At 45.2% G+C, this 26483-nt stretch overlaps 2 protein-coding genes and 1 pseudogene across 2 annotated transcripts; all 3 read right to left on the bottom strand.

Moving 5' to 3' along the window:
- Positions 1-794: 794 nt before the first annotated feature.
- LOC127757992 (B3 domain-containing protein Os12g0591400-like) lies at positions 795-2197 on the bottom strand. The gene is made up of 4 exons (XM_052283585.1): positions 2000-2197; positions 1522-1789; positions 1207-1394; positions 795-1058 (listed from the first exon to the last, which is right to left on the bottom strand). The coding sequence occupies exons 1-4, from the start codon at positions 2171-2173 to the stop codon at positions 795-797; spliced, it is 894 nt and encodes a 297-aa protein (XP_052139545.1). The 5' UTR covers positions 2174-2197.
- A 1367-nt stretch (positions 2198-3564) lies between these two features.
- LOC127756405 (putative B3 domain-containing protein Os03g0621600) lies at positions 3565-6846 on the bottom strand (annotated as a pseudogene).
- Positions 6847-17903: 11057 nt separating this feature from the next.
- On the bottom strand, positions 17904-22748 carry LOC127757522 (uncharacterized). Its single transcript, XM_052283047.1, has one exon. It carries the CDS (start codon positions 21810-21812, stop codon positions 19086-19088), a length of 2727 nt encoding a protein of 908 aa, XP_052139007.1. The 5' UTR covers positions 21813-22748; the 3' UTR covers positions 17904-19085.
- Positions 22749-26483: the final 3735 nt, after the last annotated feature.

Below are 26483 nucleotides of genomic sequence, written 5' to 3'. Positions count from 1 at the left end.
TGCATACTTTCTGTATCATTGATACACAACATCATTACTGAAGAAACTAGTGTTATAGACCAATGCTAGGGCAGACACAGATTTCAGGAGTACATTAAACAAAGACGAATAAATGTGCTCACAGAAATAGAAACAGTTTGATGATGCTTCTTCAGATCAAAGTTATTGAGGCACTCAATTTCCAGATCATCATCCTGGCAGAAAAACTTGAACATAAAAAGGGAGCAGATGACAAGAAAGGTTAAGTTGCACAACACCACACTGAAACTGAGACTATAGACGACTATTGTTGACACAAGATAAATACAGATACTTGCTAAAATTTTAAACCCAACTGGGCAGTTCTAGTTCTAAAAGACATAAACAGGTTGAACCTAATAGAATAAAATACCAGTTTTAAATTGCACAAAACCACCTTTTCAGTCTAGCAACCTTAGCTGCAATAGTGAAGTTGCAAGCCCATTGATCAGGTATCATTACCTAAGAGTAATAAATATTAAGTTTATTCTGAACTTCATATATGATTCCTAAGTGTCCACTTTAGTGTTTCTTGAAATAGTCAGAATTCAGAATAAATTAAAGCGAATAAAATTCACACATCCAAACTGGCCAGGAAGCAACATCATAACCATTTACTGTAAGTTCTTAAAACTAGAAGGTTCGGCACATTAATAGTTTGTTGCAGGTAATTCGAAAGAGAGGGAACACCAGTACCCTATCCACAAGCATGGCGTTTCTAGTACAAAAGCACCACCTTTATTACAAAAACACCCAGATCAGCAGCAACATATGGATCAACTGCACTCGCCTTTTCGAATGATATGGACGGTCATTGTAAGCTTTTTCTTGTTTTTCATAAGCTGGAAGAGGCAGATATCATGTATTTCTAATTTGTTATCGTTGACAAATTTCCCCCAGCCTTTGAGAAGCTTGTGAAGATTGGTGCTTGTGTCGATATGTAACGCAGCTTTGCACTTATATTTCGTCTCCGGCAGCCGCAGCCTCATATTTTGGTCTTTATGTGGGAGATACTTTGATGCGTATTTCACGCTGAAGCACTGAATATATGGAAAATGTAAGTTTCCCTGATAATATGAGTAAAGGAAAAGGTTGCGAATTTTGCTGCCCATTTCATGCATGATTTTAAATGTTCCAACTTGCAAATCAACAGGAATAAAATTTCAAACAAATTCAATGATGACTCACCAGAGAACTTTGACGGGTACAGTTGGAACTGCGCATGACAGACAAGAAAATGGGGATATCAGACTGTATAGATTTTATTTTGTTTTTAACCTTCCTCTCTTGTTGATCAGTTAGATTAGTAAGATTTGTTGCAAAATAGTCCCGCTTAGGAACTCTACGTGTAGGACTCTTGGTGGAAAGGGTATATTCTGCAGAGAAGACCCAATCAAAAACATGGACGTCAGTCAGAAATGTGCTGTCAACGGAAAAAAAAAAAGAAAGAGATGCGCTCATAGAAAATAAAATCTAGGCTATTCCAAATTCTATATAGATAACCTGATGACTTTGGGCAATGGCTTTCTTTGAAAGGATGAAATGTTAATGCCACTCCTCTCTTGCTCATTGAAGCTTCAAATACACAGATGTCACCTTCTTGCAACAGATTGCCGCGAAAGAAGTCCAACCAGCCAGTAGAGAGGGCATATAGATCATCAGTGTCCATGTCCAAACTGATGTCCCATGTCTTGCTACCGCCAGATTGACATAGTTTGATGGTCCTATTTTGGTCAAGAAGGTATCTGACAGCATAATCCTTAGAGAAGACCTATACAAATGATCAGGAATATATTATTTTACAAGCTTTCATTAGTATATTTGAAGGACTCAAGACTCAACTAACACTAATTAAGTCCTAAATGTAACCTGAGTTTTTCTCTCTTTTTTTTCTTGACTAGAGCAGAACACCAAAATTTAGCAAAGTTCAAACTAGCAAAAAGTTGCACCATACCGAATACAAAAAAAATAAAAAACATACCAGTGATCCACTTGCCACACTTGTCTTGTCCATAGCTGTGATGTACAGTGGAATTTGAGGTTGAATTTTCTTCTCAAGAGCGAGAACTTCTGCCTCTTGTGCACTAGTCATATTGTACAACATTGGTAAGACATAGCAAGACTTTTTTGACTTCTGGAGGCCACCTGAACTCATGGGATCCTTAATGTCTTCAGAAGATGGGACGTCTGCAGTACACCAACCATGTAAATTTTGGTACACGTAGGCAATGTAAGCAATGTTGCAAATGTAGATTGTACACTTCAAATGTTTACCTGGTCTCTGTGAAGGATAGTCTGCTGGATTCATCCTTGACCGTTTCCTACTAGAGCAAAGACTATAATTCTTTCCCAAGATTTCACTCCTTGGTGATTGCAAATGATTATCATGAGAAATGCTCCTCTCATGCACATGACTAGTGTTGTCCGTCACAACACAGGAGAACTCTTTCTCGGTACAACTTGGATCAAATATTAGAACTTTGAAGTGGGAGTGCCCACTATGTATGAACACCAAGAGATCACCATGTTTAAGTTGGTAAGTACTGGAAAAATTTGCCCATCCAGATCGAAGGACCAGCTCATCCTGTTCCTCAGTAACTTGAACATTATACATTTTACCATCTGACACTTCTAGTCTGACTTGTTCAGGTATCTTCCCTCTGACATTGGCCGCAAACTTTTTCGGTATAGCCTATGGTAATAAACAAAAGAGAGCTTTTATACAAGTCCCTGTAAACACAATCAATTCTAATGGGCCCACTGTCCTTGTTATCAAAAAAGAAGGGTTCGCCATCATGCCTAAAGTTCCTTCTTTTATATATATAGGAAAAAAACAGGCCTGTGCTACTAGTTTCACTAGAAAACCAAGTGCCTGCATGCTTTCTATTGTCAAATATCGAAATAGATATGGTTATTCTGACATGCTTTGTGCATTGATGAATTTTAATCAAGCATGGTTATCAGTAATCAAAACTGACTGTCGTACTCCCAACCTCAAGGAATCAAGGTTACCAACTTTTCCAAAATAAGCAATCTAAAATATAAATTTTGTGTACAAGAACAGAATAATAGATGTGATCTTACCAGTTCATCCTTGATATCACTCACACTCATCATAACCTTAAAGAAATATCTTTCCCTGTCATCCATATGGAGCCAATAATGATTTGTAATGCAGTCCATGCATGTTGTGCTAGGCTTGTTCATCCTGTATCCACATTTACAATGCTTATTATGATGAAATTCTTCGTGAACATCGGAAAGAAGTCCATAAGCATATGCATGCACGCGTCACCCTCACATAGTTAACACATTGAAAGCTTTTTTTACAGAGAGAACCACACTGAGAAGTTCAATATGAATAACCAAATTGTGATTATAGCAGTACATAAACAAGTACTGAGGCAAAGATAAATAACACTTCAAAATAAACTTCAGCAATGTTGGGAATTTATAATGGTACATATAGAAATAAGAAAATGATGAGCAGACAAAAATATGCTTCTAAGAATGCACAATAGGTAACTAAATCTACCCCTTCAACATTTATACCAACCTTTCCCTTCTGGGTGATTGTCGATGGTTATCATCAGAGATGCTCCTGTTCATCACAACACAGGATAACTCTTTCTCACAATTACTTGGATTAAATATCTGAACTTTGAAGTGGGAGTTCCCACTGTAACCAAAAGCCAAGATATCACCCTGTTCGAGTTCATAAGCAATGGCAAACACCTCCCATCCAGATCGAAATACTAGCTCATTATGTTCCTTAGATATCTCAACATCATATGTTTTGCCATCTGGAACTTCTAGTTTGGCTACTCCAGAAATCAGACCTTGGACATTCTTTGCAAACATTTTCAGTATGGTCTGTAGGAACAAAAAAAATGAAACATTCCGTTTACATAAGAACACAACCTACAGAAGAAATGAAGAATGCTGTACAGACATAATTTGTGAGCAGGACTGAAGTCCACTTTGTTCTTAGGAACAAATCAAAGCCTCATGAAACAGGGGAAAAAAGAAGAAGGATTCTACCTTCTTCTTTTTTTTCCTTTTTTTTTTTTGCGGGGAAGAAGGATTCTACCTTCAAAGTGTCATTCTCTATCTTTAGAATAAACATACACCGTGTCCTGTTTTATCATTTTTTTTTCCCTTTTTTGGTTCAACCAGTCTGTGCTGCTGAATTCAGTAGCTAAGAGTTTACATGATTTTTGTTTCTCAGACTACTTGTCAAATGCTAAATGTTGATGGCTCAGTGAAGCTATGGCTAATGATGGCTTTGCAAGGCGCTTCGGGTTTGTCCAGGAGCACCGGAGGCAGAACTGTTGCATGTTGGTAGGATCTGAAACTAGCAAGCTAGTGGAGTCTACTCCAGATAATTCTTGAAACGGACTGTGAGGTGGCAGCGATATATTGAATAATAAAGAGCTGCAAGAGCAAGGACAGGGAACAGTCGTATCTATTGTTCCTGAATACTGGAACATGAGGATTGCTGTCTGGAGGAACGACAATTAAAATTCAGAGGATTACTTGATGATCAAAATAGAGTTAGTCATGAACTTGCTAATGTGGGTCATGTGGGGGCTTTAGATAGCCTTTTGGTTTGGTCATGTAAGCACAGGCGTATCCTAATCCATCAAGAATTAATGTATGGGTTCTATTTCTGATTAATGCAACTTCTTCCTAGCAAAAAAAAAAATGTTTTAGAACTATCAGATTACCAAATTGCTAACCCAGTTTCTCAAATTCCCCAAAATGAATATCATAACAAGTATATAAGATATATCTTGGTGCTCATTAACAGCGTAAATGACAAGGCCTAACCAGTTCTTTTTGGAAATCACCCACATCCATCATAACAACGAAGAAACGCCTTTTATTCATGTTGTGCCAATAACAACTTGCAGTACACTCCATGCATACTGTATGAGACATGCTCCTGCTGTGAAAAGACTTTGTTAATTGAGATGATTTTTTTAAGAGAGGCTCTTAATCAAATCCATCCACAGCTGTGTACACATAACCAATGGTTATCATGAAATAATGAAATAAGTGGAGGCATGCAACTATGTGGCAAGTTGCACTTAAAAATACTACTACCTCCATTTTAGGTTAGAAGATTTTCTAGCGTTGCTCACATTCATATATATGTTAATGAATTCATTAACATATAGAAAGTCTTATAACCTGAAACGGGGGAAGTACCTCCTTCTCCAAATGTTTGACAATGGTTGGTTCAATTTTGAGCTAACCAACGTCAAACAAAAAAGAATGGAGGGAGTAGTATTTTTGCTAATTTATAATTGTAGATAGTTAAGTATATGACATAATAGAGTTCCACAGAATGTTGCTTCTTGGAAAACAAAATGCTTTTCACCAACCTTTCACTTGGTGATTGCAAATGGTTGTCATGATAAGACATGCTCCCTTCATGGCCACAAGGAGTGTTGTTCATCATGACGCAGGATAACTCTTTCTCACAACCACTTGGATTGAAGATTCGAACTTTGAAGCGAGAGCTCCCACTGTATGTGAACACTAATATATCACACTGTTTGAGCTCATAATCTCTAGCAAATGCCCCCCATCCAGATCGAAGGACCAGCTCGTTATGTTCCTTGGCAACCTGAACATCATATGTTTTACCATTTGGCACCTCTAGCTTGACTACTTCAGATATCTGCCCTCTGATAAAGTTTGCAAATTTTGTTGGTACTGCCTGCAGGAATAGCCAAATAAGACCAACATCCAATTTAGAGTGCACCTCATGGCTCATGAAGGCCATTAGGACAGAAAGGTATGATCATCCAAGTATCAAGGGAAAAACAGTTACTAGGTCTTACCACAAAATCACCAATCATAACATTGATGAAACTCCTTTTTTGATCACCCATGAGGTTCCAGTAATGGTAAAAAAATACATTCCTTGCATGTTGTGAAAGATTTTCTCATCATGTGATTGTTCCTGCAATGTTTCATAAGATGAAGTTGTTACAGAAACATCAAACGATAACCCTTATGTGCAAGCTTAGCAAGTAACAGGCAGAAATAACAAAGATGATAATCTAATCCAAGATGTCAAGATGGTGTATAACAAAGTTTGTACTTCCGTATATAGTGGAAACGAATTTGCAGAAGTTCTTTACAATGATCGGATCCCTAAATTCGTATCTAGGATTGCATTCCAAGTTCTTAACCTTTTTTAGTATTTTTGCACTAGTTTCAAGAACTAAAGTGGTTGCCTGAGCATGAACTTCATATCCCCTGTCATTTGCAATGGTAAGTAGGCAAAAACTATGTAGCTATATGGCACAAGTCGATCTACAAAAGTTTCCAAGTTAATGTCAAACTCAACTAGAAAGAAAGAAAACCTAACGGTATCTGATCTTCCAACCTACGATAGCCTCAACTTGTGTTTTTGTGGATTAAAATTAAACAAATCGAAAGGGTCTGAAAGTTATATGCATTTCAAATAAAGTTAGAAGTACTAATATACTATCATTCAAATCATAAGCTATCTCAGAAGAGAATGCATATTTCTGAGTTTGCATGAATCATGTGTTGAGAAAACAGCAAGTTGTCCACTAGGATGCATGCATGCATGCAAGGTAGTCCTCATTGCATGATCTAAAGATCACTAAGACACTAGACAAGAGATCTCTTACCTCTGGAAGTCCTGCAAGCTAATGCTTGATACTTCTGAAGGGAAGCAGCCTCAGTGCCGACGAATCTGTACTTGTGAGAATCTTCCCTAGGCACATATATAGGGAAGGGCACACCAAAACACCATACTTCTTGTACTTGTGAGTACTGTACTTGCATTTCTGTGAAGCACAATGTGTGTTACTATTTCACACATGAACCAGACTCCAGAGGCTGGCAGCTTATCTTTTCTTGAAAAGGAAACTCACATGAAAAAACAGCTCAGATAGGTGTGGATAAAGTCATGGCATATTTAATTTTTAGTATTAAACACCAAAGGCTGCAAGGAATCTGCTGACATATGCTAGAATCATTTCCCTTTTCTACAAAGTAAAAGGAGATAAAAAAGAACAGCAATATTTAAAGAATGTTGTAGTAGACTTTGTCAGTTTCTTGTAGTGCAGCTGACACCTGAACAGCAAGACAATAACAGAGATCAGAACAAGACATTACCAGGATTTTCTCGAGAAATTCAGTCTCCATAAGACCACTAACTCCAAAGCAATGTTTCAACATTGGTGGTGATTTCAGATATTAGGGTGCAACCCAAATATTACAAGGTACTCACATAAAACTTGAAGCTAAATATATCTTTAGGCGCATTATAACCCATTGTGAATGAAAGAGTGGGACTAATTAAAGGAGAGAAAAGCAATGACATGAACTGCACTCTGTAAACCCTCCTAGTCCAGTGAAGACACAGACTCTGCTCTGGTTTGGTATCCTGGGGAAGATTCTCCTGCATCCTGGATTCCTGCCTGTCAAATTGAGTGAAGAGAATTGAGCATGACCGGTCACCGGTCAGGCCAGAACCAGCCAAGGCCAAATCAAGTAGAGAATCAGCCAGGGCTTTCTGCCATAAATATCAAGGTGGCCTTGTCTCTGGTTCCAACAAAACTATACAAGGTGTCAAATATACAATACATTTGGATCAGGCAAGGTTTCTACAATAAATGCAATTTAAACTATGTGAGAAATGCTAAAAACTATCTCCTGATATTCTCATCTCTTATGATGTACTCAACAAAAGTTTTGGAAAACATGACAGGGATGATTTTGTCATATTAAAACATACATGATGAATGCTATGTATATCACTTTAGAAACTGGTGTATCAGAATTTCGCTTCTATATATTTCAAAGTGTAAGTGAGGAAGACTCTGTATTGTATTAGATTGAATCACAGTTTAGAGGAGATTACATTATATAGGCAGGGGACTTCAAGGGTTCAAGGTGTGAACACAAGCTAGGAAGTCCCAGGCCTAATTAACACACACACTAAACAGCACAAGTGCCTAGGCTGGCGCATGGCTGCAGCCAGAGCCCAAGGCGCAGGTACAATAGTCTAGGAGACAAGTATAACTTGCTAACCCCACCCCCCCCCCCCCCCCCCCCCCCCCCCGCAGTCTGAGCATCGGTGCAGCGGACGTTCAGACTGGTTCTAAACTCAGTGAAGAGGGAGGATGGCAGTCCTTTGGTGAAGATGTCGGCATACTGAGAGGTGGTTGGAACATGGAGAACTCGAACAGCACCAAGGGCAACATGTTCCCGGACAAAATGGAGGTTAATCTCAATGTGTTTGGTGCGCTGATGCTGGACTGGGTTGGCGGACATGTAGACGGCACTGATATTGTCACAGTAGACCAGTGTAGCGCGCTGCAGGGGGGACTGTAACTCACTGAGGAGTTGGCGCAGCCAGGAAGCTTCTGCAACGGCGTTGGCAACGGCACGATATTCAGCTTCGGCACTGGATCGGGACACGGTGTTCTGGCGCTTGGAAGACCAGGAGATGAGGTTGTCACCAAGGAAGACCGCATAGCCAGAAGTGGACTTGCGAGTATCCGGGCAACCGGCCCAGTCGGCATCAGAGTAGGCGATCAGCTCATGCTGTGCTGTGGGACGGAGCACCAAACCCAAATGGAGAGTACCTCGAACATACCAAAGGATCCGCTTGAGGGCAGCCAAGTGAGGTTCCCGTGGGTCATGCATGTGGAGACACACTTGCTGAACAGCATAAGCAATATCCGGATGAGTGAAAGTGAGGTACTGAAGGGCACCAGCCAGGCTGCGAAAATCAGAGGGATCTTGAACTGGGTCGCCAGTGACGGCAGAGAGCTTCTGATTGGTGTCGACTGGAGTAGAGCAGGGTTTGCATTCAGCCATACCAGCCCGATCAAGGATCTCCATCATGTATTGTTGCTGAGACAAGAACAGGCAGCCATTACGGTGCTGAACTTGCATCCCAAGAAAATGGTGCAACTTGCCGAGGTCCTTCATGTTAAACTCATGCTGTAGTGCAGAGATGATGCGACGGAGAACAGCCATGGAGGAGGCAGTGAGTACAATGTCGTCCACATAGAGCAGCAAGTATGCTGTGTCGGTGCCATGATGGTAGACAAATAGGGAGGTGTCTGCCTTCGCATTCACAAAGCCAAGTGAGAGAATAAAAGTGGCGAAGCGACTGTACCATGCCCGAGGAGCCTGCTTGAGGCCATAGAGTGACTTGTTGAGGCGACAGACATATCCGGGATGGGTGGGATCCTCAAAACCAGCAGGCTGTTCAGCAAAGACGGTCTCAGACAGGGTCCCGTGAAGAAAGGCATTGTTTACGTCGAGCTGGTGAACTGGCCAGCCGCGGGAGAGGGCGAGTGAGAGCACTGTCCGAGCTTGACAACAGGACTGAATGTCTCGTCAAAGTCGATCCCAGGACGCTGAGTGAAACCACGGAGGACCCATCGAGCCTTGTAGCGCTCGAGAGACCCGTCAGCCCTGAACTTGTGCTTGAAAATCCATTTGCCGATGACAATATTGACTTGAGTCGGTCAAGGGACAAGCTTCCATGTGTTGTTCTGAAGGAGGGCAGAGAACTCCTCTTCCATGGCGGCCCGCCAATTGGGATTGGCAAGGGTGCCACGAAAGGTACGGGGCACCGGTGACAGTGTTGTGCTGTTGTAGACACTGGGAAACCGGTGACCAGCTTTGGCGTGCGTCGTCATGTCGTGGTTGTTGGTGATGGGCTGTACTGATACGGCACCCTTGGGCAGAGCCAACGTGCTAGGGGCAGCTGGTCGCTAAGGAGGGGCTGCTGCCTCACGCCGCGAGTAGACCAGCAGCGGTCGGGGCCTGCCCGGGGCTGTAGTAGCAGCAGGAGAAGCCGAGGTGCCGGGGGCTGCAGCAGGCCCGCTCGGGGCTGCAGCAGCGCGTGGGGCTGCAGCAGCAGAAGTGGTAGGCAGGGTGCTTGGAGCTTCAACAGCAACAGGCGCAGAGGAAACGGCCTGGGCACCTGGTCTGACTAGAGAAATCGTGCTAGGCACCAGAGTGGCAGCTGCTGTCTCGACGGCTGTGCCTGCGCTGGATGCCACACGAGGACAGTCCGCGCTGGGCGCTGATGGCATGCCGATAGTAGGGGCCGCACGTGGCCGTGCAGGAACACCAGCAGAAGCACCTGTAGGAAATAAAGATAGAGGTGCACCGATAGAACTGGGCACTGGATTAGCATCATTAGTTAGAAAATCAAGAGCCGCCGGATTGGGAGGAGAGGGCTGCTGGGAGAAAGGGAATGAGTGCTCATCAAATACGACGTGTCGAGAGATGTGAACACAATTGGACTGAAGGTCAAGGCAGCGGTATCCTTTATGGTTGGAGGAGTAGCCAAGGAAGATACACAAGGAGGAGCGGGGTGCAAGCTTGTGGGTGGCTGTGGCGGAGAGGTTAGGATAACAGGCGTAGCCAAAGACACGAAGATGGTCATAAGTGGGCTGGTTACCAAATAGGACAGAGTGTGGTGTGGAGGATTGAAGGGTTTTGGTGGGTAGGATGTTGAGAACATGTGTAGCAACGTGTAAAGCTTCAACCCAATACGAAGGGGGCATGCAAGCCTGGAAGAGCAGAGAGCGAACCGCATTGTTAATGGTGCGATCATGCGCTCAGCCCGCCCATTCTGAGATGAGGTATATGGGCAAGACATGCGGAGATGTATGCCGTTGGTGAGGAAGAAGGAGCGGGAGGTAGAGTTATCAAACTCCCGACCATTGTCGCACTGGATAGCTTTTACAGCAGCGCCAAACTGACTGCGAACATAGGCAAAAAAGTGAGTTAGAGTGGCAAACGTGTCAGATTTGAGGCGAAGGGGGAACGTCCAAACATAGTGTGAGTAATCATCAAGTATAATTAAGTAGTATCTCAGCATCACCACCGCCACGACAGCGTCGACCTGCATCGGTCAAGACTCGCCGCACAGCACGCCGTGGACAGAAATATGAACTTTTATGTTCTAATCCTCGTCGCAGCTTGAGACTTGCAGGGAAACCGTCGATGCCGCCGATGCAAAAGTGCAACCGCGTTCTGATGAAGAGGCTTGGGCTGCTGCGCTCGGACACATCCCTTGATGAGGTGCTTGCCGAGTATGTGGCAATGTTCGATGGGCCGCTACCGCCGCACACGATTGCGGCGCTCACCTTGATCTTCGACCTCGACTTCGGCGACGACGACTTCGACGAGCAGCCACTGGAGGAGGCCCTCCTTGCAGTGGTGGGAGAGGGCATAGCCGACCTCGCCGATGAGGTCGAGGAAGCTGTGGCCTAGACCCATGGCTATGACCTGAGCGAGCTAATCTACTTGCATGTATCGTCGCCCATCTCTTCTTATGTCGTTGAGCTGGATATGTTGCCTTGTATTTATTTTGCTGCACCCTAAGGTGCCTTCGACGTTGCGAGACTGTACGCCTAAAGTCGAAATTTGCTGTCGTATTCATGATGAACCGGGCTGCCTACTGCCGCCACTTCTTCTACTTCCATCTACTGACTTTGCGATGAATTTCCCCTGCAAATGTGTGCTGCTATGTGCTGCAATGTGCGCTGCTATGTGCCGCAAATGTGAGCTGCTAGGTGCTGCAATGTGTGCTGCTATGTGCTGCAATTGTGTGCTGCTACGTGATGCAATGTGCGCTACTGCTCCAACTCCAACTGCCATGCTTATTCAGAGCAAACTGTCACGTTGTTCTGGCCACGTTGGTTTGATGTTTGCACACCCCACAACTCCCTGGCTGTTGTCAACAGGCAAAGTCCAAGAGCGAATCGCCTCCTACGATAACACAAAACGTTGACTTTCTTTCCTGGAATGTACGTGGGTTGAACTCACCGGCTAAATGCAGTGCGGTGCATGAGCTGTTAGCGGAAACGACGTGCAGTATCGCCTGCTTTCAGGAAACAAAGCCAAGGGCAATGGATGACAGCCTAGCAAGATACTTGGGAGGTTACAAATTGGACAGCTACTCCATTAAACCGGCAAGGGGGACAAGAGGAGGAATCTTGCTACTCTGGAATTCTAGCTCAATTGGCATCAATGACGTTAAGCTGCGCCGCTACTCATTGACAGCCAGAGTTACCCTGCTGCACAGCTCCGAGTCTTTTCTCTTGACAACAATCTATGGGCCTACGAGGCAGAGAGAAAAAGATGTGTTCCTACGGCAGATCAGGCGTTTAAAGCCGCACGATAGCGAATCGTGGCTCCTTCTCGGCGATTTCAACATGATCTATAGAGCAAGCGACAAAAACAACAACAACATCAACCTTAGGCGCATGAGTCGTTTCAGAGCAGCTTTGAACCACTGTGAACTAAAAGAAATCCATCCCCAAAACAGGAACTTCACCTGGAGCAATGAGAGACGCCGACCAACCTTGGTGAGGCTAGACAGATTCTTCTGTAATGAGGAATGGGACCTTACCTTTGGACACCACATGGAACCAGAGCACCATGCACCATGAGCCTTTCCACCGCCTCGCAGACAAATTGAGCCGAACCGCAATGTCCCTAAAGAGATGGGCAAAGGGCATCTGCTCAGAAGCAAAAATCAAGTATCACATGGCGCTCGACATAATTCAGAGGCTTGATGTAGCTCAGGAGCGCCGGGAGTTAACGCAGGCAGAGTACAGGTTGAGACTGGGCCTAAAAAGAAGACTCCTCGGATTTGCGGTCATCGAAAGAGCATGGAAGAAGCAAGCTACGCGCTTAACTAATATTAAAGAAGGGGACGCCAATACAAAATACTTCCATCTAGGATAAATGCAAGAAAAAGGAAAAATCACATCTTCCGCTTAAGGAAGCAGAACGGCTGGGCTGTCACACACACAGAAAAGGAACACACCATTGCAGAACACTTCCGGCAAGTCATAGGAAGACCTGAGCCAAGAGAGTGTGATCTCAACTGGCAGTCTCTAGGGCTCACCCCCATCGACCTCTCTGGGTTGGACGACCCCTTCACAGAGACAGAGATCCACAAAGCGTTAAGCGAAATGCCTGTCGACAAAGCAGCAGGACCTGATGGGTTCACAGGGAAATTCTTCAAGCACTGTTGGGACATTATCAAAAGCGACGTAGTGGCCGTCTTCAATGCTCTGCACGACATGAGGCACACACACTTTAACCTCCTAAATTCCGCCAATGTAGTGCTCATCCCCAAAAAGGACGGCGTGGAGGGAATCAGAGACTAAAGGCCGATTAGCCTGATTCATGGCTTTGCCAAGCTCTTCTCCAAGGTCTTAGCCATCAGGTTGCGACCACTGATGCACTCGCTAATCCCGACAAATCAAAGTGCCTTCATTCGCGGACGAAGTATACATGACAACTTCATGTACGTCAGAAACATGGTCAGGAAACATCACAGGACTATAAGGTCGATCCTCCTCTTCAAACTTGACATCTCCAAGGCTTTTGACTCAGTCAGATGGGACTACCTCCTCACGCTCCTTCAAAATAGAGGATTTCCACAAAGGTGGCGGGAATGGATTGCGGGCCTTCTATCAACTTCCACTTCCAAGATCATCCTAAATGGTACACCGGGAGAGGCAATAAGGCACGAAAAAGACTTACGACAAGGCGACCCCTTATCTCCATTGCTCTTCATTCTAGCAATTGACCCACTCCAGCGCCTTTTGGACAAGGCCACTGATCTAGGGGCGATAAGTAAACTGAGAGGAAGGGCTGTTCGCTTCCGCACATCCATGTACGCTGACGATGCTGCAGTCTTCATAAACCCACAAAAAGAGGACGTACGAGTTTTCACCGACCTTCTACGTCGCTTCGGGCAGGTGTCTGGGTTATGCACTAATCTGCAAAAGTCCCACGTGGTGCCAATCAGGTGTGACAACCTGGATCTTGACGACATCCTGGATGGCATACCAGTAACTAGAGCAAATCTTCCGATGAAGTATCTAGGACTACCTCTTACCACAGCAAGGCTAAGAAGAGTAGACCTGCAGCCTCTCTTCGACAAATCGATGAACCGCATAGCCGGGTGGAGGGGAAGACATATTGGGCTTGCAGGGCGTTCCACCCTAGTGAAGTCGGTGCTCACTTCACAACCTGTTTTCCTCCTGACAGGGCTAAAAGCGTTAAAAGAGTCTCTTGAGGCTCTTGACAAGCAGAGAAGGAAGTTTTTGTGGGCGGGGGGAGAAGCCTTGACGGGTGAAAAATGCAAAATCAACTGGACCCGAACCTGCCTACCCACTGGTTCCGGAGGTCTAGGAATCCTAAACCTTGAGAAGTTTGCGAGAGCTTTGCGCCTCCGATGGCTTTGGCAGGAATGGAAGTCACCGGAGAAAGCATGGGTGGGTTCTGGTACGCCGTGCGATGACACCGATAAGCTCCTTTTCGCGGCAGCGACATCCATAACAATAGGAAATGGGGCGACTGTGAGTTTTTGGGAGTCAGCCTGGTGGCAGGGGAGAAGGATGAAAGATGTGGCACCTCTAGTCTACGCGGTCTCCAAGAAAAAGAATAGTACCCTCCAACATGCCTTGCAATCAGATCAATGGCTGCTCGATCTGGGATTACCAGCGGACGTGGGCTGGACAACAGAGCTGATTGACCAACTTGTCACGGTTTGGACCGCCATCCAGACAATAGAGTTGACAGAACATGAGGACGACCAAATATCTTGGAAGCTCACTAGCCATGGTCAATATACGGCAGCATCGGCCTATAATACACAACTACTTGGAACAACGGCCAACAATTTCAACAACCTAATTTGGAAGCTCTGGGCTCCTCGCAAATGCAAAACCTTCGCCTGGCTGGTCATTCAGAATAGAGTCTGGACCTCTGATAGACTATCTACCCGGGGATGGCCAAATGGATCCATATGTCCCTTATGTCGTCGGGTCCAGGAGACGGCTCTACACCTCCTCGCAGGCTGCCGCTACACAAAGAGAATATGGGCAACCCTAGCGGAATGGATGGCGTGCAACAATATTCACCCCAACCATTGGCGGCAGGTTTCGTCGGTGTTAGAATGGTGGGATCAAACCACAAGTGTAAAAGAGGCACCCAAAAAGGCTCTACGCTCCCTAATGCTCCTAGTCGTTTGGGAGATCTGGAATGAAAGAAATCGCAGAACATTCCAGCATAAGGAGCTCCCACCAAGTGGTCTTCTGACAAAAATCAAGGACGAGGCCAAGATATGGGTCTTAGCAGGCGCGCATCATCTGAGAAATTGGCTTGTTCCTTAGTTGACTAGGGCCAAAGGTTCTGAGTTTTTCTTTCCCTTTACACTGTACAGTTTTCTCCTTCTATATTCATTGAAATTGGCGGCTCGCCGATTCGTTCAAAAAAAAAAAAAGCCAGAAACACTGACGACTGGAGAGGTCCACAAATCACAGTAAATGAGCTCAAATAAACTAGGGGCCCGAGAGGATGATGACTGAAACGGAAGGCGAGTGTGGCGCCCTAACTGACACGCATGACAGATAGAATCAAGTTCTTTAGTACAACCAGGGAGAACAGAGACGACTTTTGACAGGGCGTCGCGACCAGGGTGGCCGAGCCGACGATGCCAGAGTGAAGGCGAAGAACCAGCGGCAAGAGCGGCGGCGCTGGGGAGGTGCAACGGGTAGAGGGGCCCGGAGCTATTGCACCTGATGATCACCTTCTGGGACTCCAGATCCTTCACAGAACAACCAGCAGGGTCAAATTCAACAGCACAATTGTTGTCAGTAGTGAACTGGCGCACAGAGATGAGATTCTTAATAAGTCGTGGTGAAACAAGAACATTATTAAGTGACAAAGAGTCAGTGAGAGTGGTAGCGCCAGTGGCAGTGACAGGAAGTAAGGAGCCATCGCCGACAACAATAGAAGGAGTAGGATACCGCGAAGAGGTGGGGTGTGAAAGAGTGCGAGAATCAGATGTCATGTGGGAGGTGGCACCTGAGTCGAAGTACCATTCGTTGTTCGGCGGCTGCTGGAGGGTCATGGTGCTGAAGGTTGAGGCAAGGGATTGCTGATCCCAGGCTGCTGGAAGACCAGTCGGAGAGTTGTAGAAGCCGGGAGGAGCCGTGGCGCCGAGGGAAGGCAGAGGAGCGCCCTGCTGACCATAGTAGGCAGCAGGAGTGGCCTGCTGTAGGTACTGCTGCTGAAACGGCGCTGGCGGGAGCTGCTGCGAAGCCAGGAAGGCCCCCTGTTGGGCCAGCAGCGCCTGCTAGTGTGGTGGCTGAGCGAGCGGAGCGCGAGTCGGGGGGCGCGGCCCTGGGACGATGAGCCACGGGTTGTAATACGTGGGCCAAGGCCCGCTCGCCCCCTGGTTGGGTGGAGCAGACGTGCCCGAGCCACCGCCTTTGCTGCTCCTGTTGCTTCCTTTGCCGCCTTTGCCGCGACCGCCGCAAAGGTCAGAGAAGCTTGCATGCAGTGGTCTTGAGAAGCTTGCAGTAGTCGGTGACAGAGAGGTCCCCTTGGACGAACGTACGGAGTTTGGCATCGAGGATGAGGGCCCGCGCCTCTCGGTTGCTGAGAAATTGGCTCTCGATGGCAAGCCAGATGGTGCGGGCTGTGACACCTTGGTCGCTGCGATGCCAGATGATGTCGAGGAGGTTGTCGAAGAGGGTGCCGTAGAGCCAAGAACGGACGACGCAGTCCATGCGCTCCCAGTCAGGCGAGTTCAGGGGACAATCGTCGTGAAGGACATGACCTTGAAGAGAATACTTGCCCAGCGTGAGCAGGAATTGCTCGCGCCACCGAGCGAAGTTGCCGGAGTTGACGTCGAGGATGACGTGGACAAGGCTGCGGATATTCTGGACGGCCACAGCTTGGGCGTGGAGGTTCAGAACAGCGGCAGCCTCCTGAAGAACCATGGCGGCGTGGACGGAAGGTCGAGAGCCATCGGAGAGGGAAGACGCGTCCTCTTCTGCGTCTTCCGGCGCAGCGGCGGCGCGCTCCAGGGCGGCGCGGACGCGCGCGGCAGCAGCGTCGTGCTCGATGGCCGCGGCAACGGCCTCAGCCTCGGCCTCCTCCGCGCGGGCGAGGGCGACGCGGCGGGCTTCGGCTGCGGCGTCGTCGCCAGCTGCAGAGGGATGGAGGGAAGAGAGGGGCGGCGCAGGGGCAGCACGCCGGAGGGGTGGCGCTAGGAGCAGCACACCAGGGATGCGGAAGAAGAATCGGGTGAGACCCGGACTCGTGATACCATGTAAGTGAGGAAGACTCTGTATTGTATTAGAATGAATCACAGTTTAGAGGAGATTACATTATATGGGTTCAAGGTGTGAACACAAGCTAGGAAGTCCTAGGCCTAATTAACACACACACTAAACAGCACAAGTGCCTAGGCTGGCGCATGGCTGCAGCCAGAGCCCAAGGCGCAGGTACAATAGTCTAGGAGACAAGTATAACTTGCTAACACAGAGATATGAGACGGCAACATTTTACCATTTGTACCTAAAAAGGGAAACTCGTGAAATCAACATTAAGCAATAAAATTTAACCAAGACACAAGAGTGCATGACCATATACTGTAGAAAGTTGTACTGGAAATTGACAAGATACAACACAGATAGGATTGTGATTTCCGATAAGTTGAAAATTTAATATTACAAAGGGAAGGAACCATAATATCGTTAACCTGGGCATTAAAACATGTTTCACAATATCGAAGAATTCATGGTTTTAGTTTACAAGTCACAAGTGACTGGGAGCCATCAAAAGTCATATACAAAGTAAGATGGGATACCTGGACTGCAAAATGCCACGCAACAAAAAAATCAGTACCAGTTTACTAATTTTGGTTCACTGGCACGAAGGAGCATCTATACAGGATATTCTCCACTTCTCCATGTGAAAATTTCCATCTCGGACAAGATAGCAAAAATGTGTGTTATGGACATAGTACAAAAAACCGGACCGGACCGGCGGTTGAACCGGAAAAAACCGGAACCAGCACTCTCACCGGCTCGGTTTGCTCTAAAGACCGTCCATGCAATTGAACCGGTATAAACCCGGTGAACCGGACGGTTTTTGCTTAAAACCGGCGACCGGGCTATACTAAACCGGCAGGTCAGCTAGTAGATGGGCCGGCCTTCTAAGGCCCACTTCACTTCCGGCGGCCCATGTTCGTTTTATTGCCTAAAAATGAGAAAAAGTGCTGCTTTGGGGGTTTGAACTCTAGCTGGCAAGGAGCTAGAATGTGATCCTCACCACTAGGCTAACATAAGCTCCCTGTTTGAAGGTAGTTATGTATAATATATGATGGTTCCGGTTCAGCATTAGACCGGTTGACCCAGCGGTCCAACCGGTGAACCGATGAACCAAGGGTCCAAGCGGTTCGATGACCGGTCCGGGTTTTTCTACTATGGTTATGGACCAATGCCCCCAGTATAGGCAACGACTTCAGGACTACATCAAATGAATTAAGAATAGAGCACAGAAGCATAAAATCGGATTCATAATGTTTCATCAGATCAAAGATAATGAAAACATTCAAATGTAATGTGATCCCAGAGAAAGAAACTTAAAATAATATTAGAAAACAAACAACAAAAAACTACACAATACTAAACTGAGTCAATACACGACAGTGGTCACAGGTTTTCAAATTCAACTGGATGACTAAACTCTTTAAGACAAAAACAGGCTGAACTGACTGAAACGAAATGCCAGAAAAATTGGAGCATAAAATGTTCTACGTCATTCAGTTCTTAGTTCATGAACAGAAGAGAAGCATGTGCAACACTCATGGACTTTCAAGTATCTAAAAGTATAGTTGAAGCAAGAACTGCAAATGCGACAGTGTTAAGTGATGATATAAAAACTGCATGATGAACACATGCCTAACCAAGTGTATTACAAAGCACTCAAACTATTTCATTTCGAGTGAGGCAGTGAGCTGCTTTACAACATTGTTCAGTGGAAAGAAGCTCTACTGGTGAGCTGCTGGTACATATTTGAGCAAACTCTACATGAAACAGAAAAGGTCACATGTCGAGGAACTAAGCAAAGAATAAACAAATCTGCTAAATCCACTACCAAATACTCCTCGAAGGCATAAAGGAGAAAAATCACCTTCCTCTCCTTTGCTGAATGCAAATTACAGATAAAGCTCAAGTTTGTCCCTCTGAGTGGTCAGCAGCAATGGTGAGGCGCTCACTTTCTAGAAATGAAGGATCCAGAAACTTGGCGACAAATGCCCACATATTGTACACGTCTTCAAAATTAGTAAGGAAGCCAAGGGAAGCAGTCACAACTTCAACTCTTATGGTCACCTTTTTACTGTCTCTGCGGCCGTTCTTATAGAAGGAAGCCTCAGGTATATCGAATGCTCCATTTAACTGTTTGTGGTTCAGGTCCACCTTTATATGACTGAGAAAACCAATGCCAAGAGATATGCCATTCTTCTCCGCAATCTTCTGGACAACTTCAGCATTAACAAAAGTGCCATCACTTTGCTTCACATTGAAAGCAACAGCAGCTCCCCTTTCGTACTTAATCTTTGGGCCATAAATGTGGACAAGGGGGTCTCCATCACCACCTTTTGAGCCTGGTAACCTCAGCTGCAACAGTGAAGTTACTAGCCAATTGATCAGGTATCTTAATCTAAGAGTAGTTCTGTTAAGCCCCATCATATCAACATGATCAATGTGCCTGCATATTATCTCCGGCTCTCTCCTGCCCCAGTCCTGAGCATCATCATACCCATCACTTACACAACCATCATCATCACGGAATGCATATCCAGAAGCTTCAGCAGCATCTGAGGCCCGGTGTAGTCTATCCGCGATAATATTTGCTTCAGTGCTGAATGAAACCCTACGGCCCATGCTTAAACCTGCATCAATCTCTTCAACACCGAAGAGCCGACCCCCAGCAAATCTGCTGTTTCCATCCCTCCCTCCCAAAAGCCGAAATTCCCCTTCAGTCTCCCTTCTTATCGCACTTTCTTTGTGATCCCCACCACCATTCATAGCATGTTGACATACAACTTCTTCAACCTCTGGCTCCTCTTGAATTTCACTAACTTGCCTGAAGTGATTCCGCCGACCATTCTCATAGATTTCTTCTTCAGGGTCTTCCTTGAGGCAGTCCGCGTCATGTGAAACTGATAATACAGCTGCATCAAAAGATATCACCTGACCATCATAAAGAGGGCTTCTTGATATCCTGGATGTTAGGTTCGGTGACATCCTCTTGTTACTCTTTCTGCCAGCGAACCAAGAAGATGGTAATGGGGATCCAAGTTTCCCTTTCTTGAAATGACCACCCTTCTCCGACCCCAATGGGCTTTGGCCAACATCAACCCAGAAAGAATTCTCTGAAGAGCAATCTTCACTGAAAGCCGGGCTCCTCATGACCTCACCAACTGAGATGCTCTCAGTTTCTTCAAAAATGGTGCTCGCCCCATCCCTGTCCGAGCTGCTGTCACGGCCAGGATCACTCTCAAATGCCTCTCTGACCTGAGCAGATGTGTACACACCTGAAAATGCTGGCAGCTGCGAACCATTACGGGCATCAGACGCTGGCTTCTCATCTTTGTGGACACCAGAATCATCTTCGAGACCATCCATTGCATCAAATCCATCAACAGAATCACTCAGATATTGCGGAAACACTGGAACAATCCTCACCATCCCAGAAGCATTACACCCATTCCTCCCCTGCAAGCTCCCAATAACTGATTTCTTAATCAGAAGGCAACCAAACCCAGTTGGGTCTGCACCGAAAACCCGGTAGAACGAGGTTATGATGAAATCCGGCCTGAACAGCGAGAGCCCCAGAGAATCCATGTCCTTGGGGCCCAGTGCGCCTGCATCAAGCATCACATGCCAGCCATTCTGCTGCGCCAGCGCCATCCACTGGTAGGAGTACTTGGCGCCAGTCACCCGAGATTGTGCAGGGAACACAAACAACCCAACCGCAGAATCCCGTCGCCGCCCTCTCCTCTTACCGACGATCTCCTTCCTCAGCTCCGTCGAGCAGAGCTTCAATGTCGGCCACCGGAACCACGCGGTGCGCGTCTTGGCACCCTTCGCCCGCGCGCTCTGCGCCATCCAGCTCACGGACTGGCTCTCGTGATCGAACATGGTGAGCAGCCTCCGGTTGGTCTCGAACGGGTAGCACTCGGCGAGGAGCCGGAACGCCGAGCCCCGGCTCACGGTGAACACCAGCGCGTACTCGCTCGCCGGCACGTTCAGGTACTCGAGGATCCTCTCCTTGATGTCGTTCTCCACCGTGCCGGCCTCGGCGCCGCCGTAGAGCGCGTGGTTGCTGAGGTTGGCATTGAGCTCGGACAATGTGAAGGACGAGGAGGAGGAGTCCCAGCCGGAGTCGAAGAGGCCGAAACCACAGTAGTCGAGGCAGACCCTGCCGCCCGCGCCGCCGCCGGGGGCGGCGGCGTCGAGGTGGGAGTAGTGCTCGACGCGGAGGCGGTCGACGTCGGACGTGGTGGCGTAGTCCGGGTACATGGCGAGGAACCCGGCGATGGCGGCGGGGAGGAGCGGGATGTCGGAGGGCGAGCGGAACGGGCCGCCCGCCGCGGCGAGCGCGGTGGCCCGGAGGAAGTCGCGCTGCGCCCGGAGCCGCGCGAGCGAGCGGGAGCGCGACACGGCGGCGTCCGCGTCGGCGTCCGCGCCCGCTCCCGCGGCGTCCGGGGGCGGGCACAGCGAGCCGTCCTCCGACGCGGCGTCGAGCGCGTCGCGCAGCTGGCGAAGGAACGACGCCGGGTCGTCACCGCGGTGGCCATTGCTTCCGCCGCCGCCGCCGCGGCGGCGGTGGTTCTTGGCGAGGAGGACGGCGGCGCAGTGGGAGAGGGGCTTCCATAGGGAGAGATGCATAGGGAATCGAGCGACCTGAGAAATCGCAGCTTCTCCTTCTTCGTGGCGATTTTGGATCAACGAGGCATCGAGGAGGAGAAAAAATGAGAGATTTTCGTGGAGAGATTTCAGAAAATTGGATCTTTGGAGAACTATGGATCAGAAAATGAGCATTTCTTGAATCAAGAACACTGGCAGAATGGCAATGGAGAAGTGGGGAGAAGAAATCTGAGAGGGTTTGTTTGGTGGTGGGGGTGAAATCAAATGGATTTGGAGGAAAAGATGGGGATTTTTGTGGTAAAAATTGGAGATTTTTGGTTTGAAGGAGTTTGGAGGGGGATGGAGGGTTTGAGGTGAGATGCAAGGAGGACAAGCCTTCACCTTTTCCCTTTGGACTTCTCTCCTCAGCTAAAAGTGAGGGGCTTTTGCTTTTGGCAGGATCAAGAACTCAAATTAAAGAAAAGAGCATCAAAGAGGAGGAAGCAAAAAAGAAAGAAATATGTAAATAAAAACTAAAGATTTGACTCTGTCTTTTCTGCTTTGCAGCAAGCAAGAAACAATGCTCCCCAACAAACCAGTGATGAACTGGCCTGGCTCTAGTCTCTCCAAATCTAGGGAAGAAGAAGAAGAAGAAGCTTAAGGTCAGATGCAGAACAAATCTCACACAGAGCCTCCCTCCTCTCACCAAACTCTTGCAAGTGGTTTGAATGCCCTCACTAAATGCATTTGCATCATGAGGGAGGGCTCTGCATTCATTTCCAAGAACTACTACTACTACTACTAGCAGCAAGCACCAACTTTTTTATTAGTTTTGGTTTTGTTCCTACACTTCACTTTGGAGCAAAGTACTGGCACTATTTTAGTGTGGCTCAGTGTGTGCCTGCTTTTTTAGTACTATCCACCAAGTAAAAACAAAGTGTTTGGTACTCTTATTATTGGCTTTTCCTATATATTTTCTTTCTCCTCCATGGGGCTCACATTGGGCTGTAAAGTAGTGTTGCAAGAAAGTATTTGGGCATTGACTTTTTTCACCATTTAAATGCAGTGTTATTGGGTGCTTTTGGTCATGATTTTTCTATAGGGGTTAAAGCAAAAGTTTTATCTGAATGATTATCTTCTTGACTGATTTGTGGCCTTGGCTGTCTCTCTCTGCCCTCGTGCTCATAATAAGGAAATATTCTTTTTTTTCCATAGCATTGTAGTAGTAGTAACTTTTGAAGAAAATAAAAACTCATTTTGTTATGTTTATTCTAATCCTCATAGGCCCCAGTAGAAATAAGTTATTTCAGTTACAGTTGCAAAATAATTAATGCTGATCAATACTGACATTTAATACGTGTACTGACCTTCTTAATGATAACTGTATGGCATTAACAGTTCGATAACAGTTTTGATATTCCTCTTCAATTTCCATATTTTTATATTCCAGTCCACCCAGTACCCATGCAGTGCATGATTTGCTATGGGCCTGTCTATGATTGTTGATCTAATCTTTTTTAAAAAGTAATCAAAGTTTTTTTTATTAATCTCAGACAATTTATATTAAGTCGATACATCACACTAAGATACTTTCATCCTCTATATATAACTAAGATGTACAGAGCCACAACAAACTCATACGCACTCTCAAAAGGATAAATCACAAAGGATAACAAGGATAATCAATCTTTTTTAATAGAGTAAATTTTACAAACTACACGTTTTATGATCCAAGTTGCAGAAAACCAACACATTTTGACACTTGGCACTCAAGTACATATATTTTGGTAGTGTAGTTTTACAAAACCACACTAGATTCGTCCGTGAGATGACATGGTTGTTCCACCTAGAATAAGGACGTGGCATCCTATTAATTTCGTGCGATAGCTGGTAATAGGATGTCACGTCCTTGTCCTAAGTGGAACAACCACGTCATATCACCACACTATTAATGAATGGATTCGTCCATGATATGAAGTGGTTGTTTCACCTAGGATAAGGATGTGGCATCCTATTAATTTCGTGCGATAGCTGGTAATAGGCCACGTCCTTGTCCTAAGTGGAACAACTATGTCATATCACGGGTGCATCCATTCATTGATAGTGTGGTTTTGTGAAACCACACTACCAAAATATATGTACTTAAACGCCAAGTGTCAAATATGTGTGGTTTTCTGCAACTTAGACCACAAAACGTGTAGTTTTGTGAAATTTACTCTTTTTAATATCTGATCATCAGTTAATCAGGTCCACATATTGGTGATGCACAGAGAATCCAGGCGTCTAGTGTGCATGGATGGACAAGACAGGGTCAAATGGCCACATACCTTGTGAAACTGTGAGCTGTCGCAGAAAAGCCTGAAACTTTATTTTTTTAGGAGTTGTATTTCCCTATCCATCCATGCTGCGCTGACTAGTGACCACTGTGAATGATGGCAACAGTTGTTGTGATCGGCCTCATCTGATCTGTTCTCACAACTCATCTTCTCCTGTCCATGCCATGGTGTAAAATTTCTTTGAAGTTGAGATTTCTACGCAGTGATCGTGGATATTCTGGTAAGAATTTTACCCTATTGAGTAAAAACAACCTCCCATCATTTACCGTTCAGCTCATAAACCGTAATCAAAATTTAAATTCTAAAGTTGATTTTAAGGGTTTTCTCTAGTAGTTTATTTTTCTATATTCTTTTTAAAAATTACTAAGAATATATATATAAAAGTTTTATTTATAAATTATTTTTATGTTGTTATGGTTTATAATCAGTATAATCGAAACGATGACTGTGACTGTTATATGTAGAGCCTGTTCACTTTGATGCTAAAAAAACATTGCCTGGTATAGTTGCCAAAATTTTGACAGGATTTCTTATATAGTTAATTTGGCAGCAAACTAAATATAGCCATTTTTTTATAACTTTATCAAAATTTGATAAGGTTAAAAATAATACCAAAGTGAACAGGCCCGTATTTTAACTTCTTTAAGGATAAAAATGCCTATGTTCTAAATTTTTAAGTAATTTACATATAACTAGCCAAGAGCTCGTGCGTTATAACGAAAAAAAATCATTTATAATTTTTAAGTTAATTAAGCACATATTTTGTCAAAGTAATAATTTTATGATTTTTCTTATTGAATAAGTAGGTGATTTTAAAATTTAAGATAAACCAGCAGTTAAACGGGAGATGACTCGTTGGAAGTTAATGTGATACCGTAGATTGTGTGTCCTAAATATCAGTCGGACGCCACCCTATGTAGTAATCCCTCCGTCCCAAAAATATAGAAAAAATGCTTATATTTCGGAACGGATGTAGTAGTACTACAGATTTAGTAGTAGCATCTTCATGAATAAATGAATGGTTTATAAAAATTGTGGAAGCAGACACATGGTTCTGAATGTATCTATCTGTAGAAGTACTCGATGGGTAGATATTGTTTTTCCAAGTATTTTGGTGGGGTAAGAGTTTAAGACCCCGAATGTTCTTTGCATCAGCTTTGAAATAAAATTCGTATTTTTCTTATGAGCTGCAGACCCCATTTTTGTCTAATTATTGTGGTGACAAAAGCAGGACCACTCACTGCCAAGATGGGGCAGGACAAGGGACTAAAGATAAATACAGCCAAGGACAGCGTTGCCGTAACTCCAATTATTCATGCTTTTATATACTAGCTAGATTAAATGGGTTCATTTGCATCTTTGCCACTATGGTTCCGAGTAATTGTCAATTACCCTACTGTTATTGATTTCAATTGCAAGTTGGAAATGTGGCACACTCCATTTACGTTTCAATCGTAATTCAGAAATGTGCCATACTTCAGTTGCACCATCTATATTCTATAGTCAAGTAGTCAACCAAGCCCGGCTGTCTATTGGATAAAATTGCCCTTGAATCAGCTACATATATATAGAGAAAGATCACAAGAAAAAAAATACTTTTATGAATATGCGCAAAGCGTGGATCTTTTGTATTAAAATCAGAAAATTACATGTTTCACAGAGACATATCAACTATGTACAGAGAAAAGGAAAAGGGACTTGGGCTCTATAGACAGTCAATTGCACGGTGCCTTTGTCACTGACATGTGGGTCCAAGAATCATCGGACCCACATGTTAGTGACAAAGTCACGTAACTTCGACTGCGGAGGATTGTGATCTCACTTATGCCTCTCACCAGAACGCGGCATTCATTGCTGCTAGCTTCGGCCACTTCTCGTATGGTCTTTGTAAGCGCCGTTGAATGTGTGATTGTTATGTTCGTTATAGATTGGCTACGCAATCAGGATATATAATATTCTCTTCTTTCATTTATATATGAAGTTCATTCCTTCTATTTATATGTGAAGTTGGTTATTTCAAAACATCGGAAGTAGGGGATGGAAAAAGAGAAATGCAAAGTAAATACTCTCAGTGACATGTCCTAATAAAAACGCTCAGTGACAAACGACATTAATCGATTGGAGTTCCAGCTTGTAACAATTGAATAGAAATAGACCAAAATCCACCAAATACACAAGCAAGAGAGCAATATCTGTTTTTTAATGGTAATCTGTCAAAAGAATTTGCAGTGGCAATTATATAAGTGTGCCAATTAAATTTGTACCACAAAGAGATAAAGCTAAATAGATCAGGATAGACATCATCTGATCACTCGATGAGAAGACAAGACTCCCTAAGTCAGCTCACACGGTGCCATGGGCACAGATCTCATTTCCA

Source organism: Oryza glaberrima, chromosome 12, assembly GCF_000147395.1.
Source record: "Oryza glaberrima chromosome 12, OglaRS2, whole genome shotgun sequence".
Lineage (NCBI taxonomy): Eukaryota > Viridiplantae > Streptophyta > Magnoliopsida > Poales > Poaceae > Oryza > Oryza glaberrima.
The sequence above is the reverse complement of the archived record's forward strand: the minus strand, read 5'-3'. Positions and strand labels throughout refer to the sequence as shown.

Excerpts from the sequence above, each read along its gene's own strand:
- LOC127757992 (XM_052283585.1), bottom strand. The coding sequence starts at position 2,173 with ATGAGTTCAGGTGGCCTCCAGAAGTCAAAAAAGTCTTGCTATGTCTTA. Across the intron at positions 1,790-1,999 it reads GTGTGGCAAGTGGATCACTG|GTCTTCTCTAAGGATTATGC; the intron begins GTATGTTTTTTA and ends TCATTTGTATAG. Across the intron at positions 1,059-1,206 it reads GTACCCGTCAAAGTTCTCTG|TGCTTCAGCGTGAAATACGC; the intron begins GTGAGTCATCAT and ends CCATATATTCAG.
- LOC127757522 (XM_052283047.1), bottom strand. The coding sequence starts at position 21,812 with ATGCATCTCTCCCTATGGAAGCCCCTCTCCCACTGCGCCGCCGTCCTC.